This window comes from Halictus rubicundus, chromosome 7 (genome assembly GCF_050948215.1).
Source record: "Halictus rubicundus isolate RS-2024b chromosome 7, iyHalRubi1_principal, whole genome shotgun sequence".
NCBI lineage: Eukaryota > Metazoa > Arthropoda > Insecta > Hymenoptera > Halictidae > Halictus > Halictus rubicundus.
The window spans coordinates 4,122,591-4,129,287 of NC_135155.1; the positions used below are offsets into that span (position 1 = coordinate 4,122,591).

The 6,697-nt window shown below is 32.2% G+C and overlaps 1 protein-coding gene across 5 annotated transcripts; it reads right to left on the reverse strand.

Moving 5' to 3' along the window:
• Positions 1-389: 389 nt before the first annotated feature.
• Positions 390-6,696, reverse strand: Tmem63 (transmembrane protein 63). 5 transcript variants are annotated; one of them, XR_013082523.1, is made up of 13 exons: positions 6,550-6,696; positions 4,841-4,985; positions 4,474-4,691; positions 4,102-4,378; positions 3,684-3,787; positions 3,392-3,584; positions 3,213-3,327; positions 2,856-3,052; positions 2,418-2,744; positions 1,934-2,209; positions 1,606-1,839; positions 1,072-1,527; positions 390-465 (listed from the first exon to the last, which is right to left on the reverse strand). XR_013082523.1 is itself a non-coding variant. In XM_076790493.1 (13 exons), exons 1-12 carry the CDS (start codon positions 6,558-6,560, stop codon positions 1,324-1,326), a joined length of 2,301 nt encoding a protein of 766 aa, XP_076646608.1. In that variant the 5' UTR covers positions 6,561-6,696; the 3' UTR covers positions 978-1,200; positions 1,313-1,323. The 5 variants fall into 5 exon arrangements, 3 of the variants coding, with proteins under 3 accessions (XP_076646608.1, XP_076646609.1, XP_076646607.1); XR_013082522.1 differs by having other exon boundaries at positions 390-478; XM_076790493.1 differs by lacking the exon at positions 390-465 and having other exon boundaries at positions 978-1,200; positions 1,313-1,527.
• Between the last annotated feature and the right edge of the window lies 1 nt (position 6,697).

Here is a 6,697-nt window from a genome sequence, read left to right on the forward strand (position 1 = left end):
GATACTAATTAGATAGACTGGTTTTAAATTTTTCGCTCTCCGTTTATATCATTATTCCATATATGTGGACAATTTGCATCGATCGAGTGAGATTTTCTTCACCGTTAAAGCAAATGTATATCTTTACACTGCCTTGTACATTTTAAAACGTTTATATCACGTAAAAATATGTTACTTTTAAGAGTGCTTAGTATTAAGAAGTCGAGTAGACGAAATCAATATTATGCGGTGATGACGTTAAACTGTAATTTTTCTACATGAGCGAACGAATTTCGTTCATAAATTCGTTTAAATCGTACCTGTCCTTTTTGTCGCATTAAACCTCGATGATTAATAACGAATAGAAGAACAGTTTCTTAGAACATCGTTTAATTATGAATCAAGATCACTCTATCTATATATTTAAAATTATACATACGAATATGTGTATTGTCGATGGAAATTCAAGATGAAAGTTTGGTATACCTAAAACAAGTTTCTGTAATATAAGCGAAAAATACTATTTATGCTACTTGACAGTCTTTAGTACATGCTTAGTACGATTTTATTAATGTAAAGTACAGTCAAAAATTTTTTTAGACAAGTGGACACAAATGCATATAATGTTTTCATATGGATTGCATTTCCGATTATTTATACAATTGTGATTTTTGACCTTTCTTTCTTTTTACGTACCTCGCATATTGTGGTACAGTATTTGTTGCTATTTATTTAAAGTATTTTTCACGATAAGTGACCAAAATTGTTAAAAAATTTGCTCTAAAGACAAAAGGTTAATATAATCCAGCATTAAATGAACCCGAATTTTGTTCATTAGCTATAACGATAAAATTTTACTTATTTAAAATACGTAGAATCGAATAGACTAATACATAATTAACATCAGAGAAGATACTTTATGTAACAACGGAATAATAGCTTTTTACGAAAACTTATTTGGTAAATAATAGGAAATTTAAATAGATTTTAATGTCAACCACCATTGTTATCATTGTTATTATTATGGCAATTAAATAATACTTTACTTTACTTTCAACTAATATAAATACAAATGAAGCAGTATCAAATTACCTTCTTCACGGCAGGTAATCTAGTCTGAAACTTTTCACACATTTATAAACGCAAAATGACATACTGGTGTTTGTACAATTTCCATGTACATTCACACAACAAGTGAGTTCAGTTTTGTTCTTGAACACGCTTATTGTGTTTCCGTATTCTACATATCACAAAACATGGAATTTCAATATAATTAGTTGCAGCATATATTATACTTCATTGTGATTAGATCAAATTACTTTAATGCACGCACCAGCTGCATAATCATGCTGTCGATTCTCTACTATAGTCCTGATAAAGCTTTGGACTCTCCTGTAGCGAAGAAGCACTGACGATTATTAAACTAGGCATGTTGTGATCTGAGCTGGACCCGGCGGACACAGTTTCTTCCGGAGAAAGTTGTTTGTCGCGCAACACAGGTGCAACGAAATTTTGTCCACCCGACAAATCTCGTTTTACGGCTTGTGTCTGCGAAACAATTTCACGTTCAGCGATACCTTGTAGTGTCTCGAGATAAACAAGTACGACAATAATTGTTGACTGTACCTTGGCTTTCGACGAAGGCAAAGTGGCCCCCGTCACAAGACCTAAAATACTTGCCGCAAGGCCACTAAGTTGTACAGCAGCTAATGGTGCCAAGCCCCTTCTTACTAGACCTAAGGCCAGTAATGCGGCTTGAGCCAAAATTGGAGCAGCTCCTGTGGCACTTGCCGCTGCTCCTGCTAACTGGCCTCCGCCAACACTCGGCCCGTACACGAAGCATAAGTTATGCCTATCCACCTATCCACCATCAAACATAATACACGCATTTAGTACCAGCGTATTTGTCAGCTACAAGAGTTAATGAATTTGAATGCAAAACGTTCAAACATACCAAATGTTTTACTACAAGGTATAGCAGCCCAAAAGGAGTAATTAGTGGACAGGCTAAACTATACACCGTCGTCATAGTAAAAACTAGGACTAACCAGGCGTAATGAGCACCCAGCGGAAATTCCCATAACACTGCTTTTCTAACGTGTACTCTTTCTGCTCTACTTCGAGCTAGACAGAGTCTGATGGTGTACATTGCTAATTCTGGAAATCTGACCAATTCCAACCCACTTCCAAGTAGGGCCGCGGTAATCACGTAATTTACAAATAGAGCACCCTGTAAAAACGAATGATCTTGAATTAGAACCAAATGTACAATCAGAGACAAAGTTAAATGGGCACCTTTTAACAACTAATAACTTTTTTTATACATTACTTAGTAGATAAACTAATCCTTCGAACATTTCAACAAAAATTTTGTTCCCGTCTGTATTTTACAGAATCTTGAGACTTGTTAAATTGTTTATAGGTCAACGTAACTGTACCTGATCCGGCAAAAATACACAATCCCATCTGCCTGTATCATTCGTCGGATTTACGGTCCACTCTAAAAATGCCTGGGCACTAGTCAGTCCTAAACTAGGTAATATGAGAACCATCAGCAGTAATAAAAGTAACGTTTTCGTCATTACTGCCCGATTTAAACTGCTCCTAGTCCAGTGTCTAACTAGTGACTCGCTTCTAGCCACTAATACTGGCATTAAAGCAGCAACACTAATTAGTAGTACAGTTGGAAGGAAAGATGAAACTACGGGACTTAGGTTCATAATCTCTCCTGTGACTGGTAATTTGTTCAGAGAAGATACTATTACCTAAAACCAAACATTACGAGTGTTACATTGCAATGGTAACAAGCTGAAACCAGCATTCAATGCACATTCAGACGTTTCACAATGCTGATACATTGGCTGAAAATTACTTACAGCTGGTGTAGTAAGAAAGAATAGTATAATACCCAGAGCGAAATTGATTAAAACGGCGTTCAGATACCAACATGATCTTGGTATACTCAAGTGTTCCCAAACAATATCAGACGGTGTTGGTGCATAATCTACAACCCACTTTATGCTAGGTGAAGAGCGTAAGTGTTTACGCATCGTTTTAGCCGCGCCAGGTGTACCTTTGAATTGTAATTACCAGTGTTACTATTCTTGACGTTTCATTAAAAATAATTATTATGTATGTATAAAATAATTATTTTTATGACTAAGGAACAGTACATTCTGCTATTTTTCAAATAAAGTGTATATTAATATGAAGAATCAAAGGTAAAGACAAACCTAAAGTCACAAAGGCAATACCCAGAGGTTTCTCCAACGACAATTGTTTCTCTTGCTCAACCAACGCGGTTAATCTTATTTCTTCGTTCATGTAAAATTTATGAGCCTCAACTTTCTGTAAAACAAATTTCACTTTTATCTTCAAGTATTCTTTGCTATAAATTTAATGAATCACTTACATGTTTGCAGCAACAACCAACTACTTGGCCACATGAATATGGATACATAGTTAATGGCTCTCTTTTCTTTGCATAATTTTCACAATATAAGCGTGCTTGTTCAGCGCAATCCCTTTCTACATTCAACGCTGAAAGCCGCTTAATATCGTAAGCCAATTTCACATCTTCAATAGTTAAAGTAGGAAATGCTTCTCTGCAAACAACAGTAATAGTATATATCTAATTTATATGACGTATACTTTTCTTTGTGATAATACATGTTTTATTTCTATTTAGGTAAAAATCGACATACTTAAAGTATTCGGTAAGGGTTTCTTCCTTGCACTGATGTTTTGGTATTTCTGTTATCAGTAGTGTTCTAGCTGCCAGCTCACCACCGTGTTTAGCTTCTCGCACCTATGTACCACATAATTTTTCTTATTCGAATATTTACATATTATATATATTATCAAAAATCAATAATTAATTAACTTACATCCGTCCCTCTATCGTCACATGTTTTTGTTGCATACTTTGATATTAACAATGCTTAATATATATATATATATTTATTTATTTATATATATATTTCATGTTAAAAAAATAAGAGTCAAAAAGTTTCAAATCAACTGTTCTACAAATGACAGAACGATGTACTCCTTTACATGAAAAATATGTCGAATTGACACGAGGGACGGATGAGGATTCAATTTATATACCTAATATCATACCTTTTTCAAGAATCGCTTCATAATGAAGCCACCGACTGGTAAATAAGCTAAAATGAGTATTGAGTGCACCCAAATCCATGGAGATGTTGGGTCTAAGTTTGACAATGTTGTGTGACCAAATGTTGCACCATCTCCTTGCATGTTACCATGAAAATTAATTGGTAACGCTACGCATAAAGCCACAAAAACCATCAAACCAGTTAAGGCAATTAAATGACGTTCAAATGATATGTACAATAAGCCATCAGGTCCAGCCCGTTTTAATAGCTCTTCATCACTAAAATCATGATCGAAAAATATTGTTTTAAATTTTAATCGAATGAAAATATGACAAAATTTTTGTATATTTTAAACACACTGCATTATACTTACGTCACTTTGAATACTGTAACTATCCATGATAGAAAACCTCTATCCACCTGAGAAAGCTGTGAATTAACAGAATTTTCTACGCATATTAAATCTGTGTCTCTACCCTCATTATCTCCATAAAATAGTTCCATCCACCTCTCATCTGTTTTGTTGAGTAGCGCAAGGCGTCCATAATTCCATGCCTTTTTGCGTAATAAACCAAACAAAATGACAAGTATCTGTAACAACGATGAGTATTGTTATATAAGGTGAATTTATTTAAGCAAATTATTTTATGTATCATGTAAGATTTAAAATGCTTTATTTTTTATGTCTAGTATCATTAACATACGAATAGATAAACTATGTATATAAATATAGTTCTTACCACAAATCCAATAAAATTTAGCAATAAATTTTCGGGAATGCCCGCATAAACATCAGTTATTATTGTTGTATTATGCCTTGGTATTGGAATGCACTTATCTGAATTTGGTGTGTCAGTAGGTATCTCGTATTCACTAGTGCTGAAACTTCATAAAAATAATATTATAAGGTACTCTCAACAAATTGGCAGATTTAAAAAGAACCTCCTGTTTGACACATCTCGGATATTCTAAATCTACACAAAATCAATGAAAAAATTATTTCAACATTGGTACAATCTAACGTTTATGTTTTGCATTTTAATTTAACATATAATGAATAAAACGAAATAAAATGTCTGCCAACAAATAATATCTAGTTTCTCAGTAAGAAATTATTTCTGTTATTTTGAAAGTAAAAGACTATTTGTAACTAATGAAATACATGCATAATCTAACAATTGAGATTCTAATGTATAATTTAAGGAAACCCTCATTTTATTTAACTAAATTTTTTATGTTATATTAGTTTGAATATTGTCGCAAAGTTAAAAATGAGATACAAACAGTAAAAACAGTGGTATTTTATATAATATTTGTTTTGGTGTACAATGTGTCATAAATATGTTTGTATACATTAAAAATTGTTCTTTCAAATTAATCACTGTCAGTACATTGTTATTCTCACATAAGTCATATTTTTAACTTTTTCTTTGTTTTTCTGACAGTTTCTGTTTTGTTTTAATCTAATTTATACAATATGTTTTACACTCTTGAGCTTTGGATTATTGTCCTAACAAAATTTCAATTAATGACTGATTTCAACATTGTCAGTTATGCAAAGTATAAATATATCAACAAATCAATGTCATTGAAAAATTCATATACATCGTCTCATATATATAGTTGTTGATAATATACATATATTTTAAATTTAACTATTTTTTTATCGTTTTATACTCTCATTGATCCATGTAATTTATTTCTGTTGGTAAAAATAACCCTATTGCACCGCTCACTTTCTTTTATTGCGTATTCTTTTGCAAACATAAGACATTTGTTCCGATTAATTTCATATCGTTGTCATTTAAATTTTCAGATCATTCACCTATTGTAGTTTTACGATTGAAACACAAATTGCGTATTTTTCGGAAATAAAATCTTCATAAGAGTAATAGACACCTTCAATGATTAATCCATCGTAGATTGAAATTTTCCCAAGAAAACAACTTGAAGCTCAAATACTGATTGTGCAATGACTGTAAAAACCTCTTGGAACTTTTTGGTTGAATTCATAATAAACGCAGTAGATAAAAAAGTTTGAAATTGAGAACTTTAAATAGTATATATTACGTTCGAATATTTTTGTAATATACATATAAGTTTATTATCGCTCTACTTTTTCCCTATTATTTGAATAACCATATGCAATAAACGAATAACAATGTTTAGAAACTATGTGTATACTGTAGCGTAACATTTTCACTTCTTTGTTTATTCTGCAAGTATTAAGGTACAGTAGAAATGTCAGATTATATCGTAATATTCATACAGCTGAACGCGTACGACGTCAAAATGAACAGTTTTTTAAAATTAAGACTGTGATAAGATACTAAAATAGTAATTGTATTCAATACGTTTCACGGGACGAATACACTTACAAGAATATACATATCTACGTAATAATGAAGCATTTGTTTTCATATTTAACAAAGAATCGAAAATTTCTTACTTGTAATCCATGCTTATGAGAGGTTTATATTAAAACATTACTATTAGATAAATACAAACACACATGTTAGCAACTTCGTTGATTTGACACATCGTATGCGAATACTGTTGCTTACAAGCAGTGTACGACTTAGATAGTCTAACCTAAC

What these genes read in the sequence shown, in the direction of transcription:
- Tmem63 (XM_076790493.1), bottom strand. An exon ending in TCTTTCTTACTACACCAGCT is followed by an intron (nt 2,745 to 2,855) that starts GTAAGTAATTTT and finishes GTTTGGTTTTAG; the next exon opens with GTAATAGTATCTTCTCTGAA. An exon ending in GTGTATTTTTGCCGGATCAG is followed by an intron (nt 2,210 to 2,417) that starts GTACAGTTACGT and finishes TCGTTTTTACAG; the next exon opens with GGTGCTCTATTTGTAAATTA.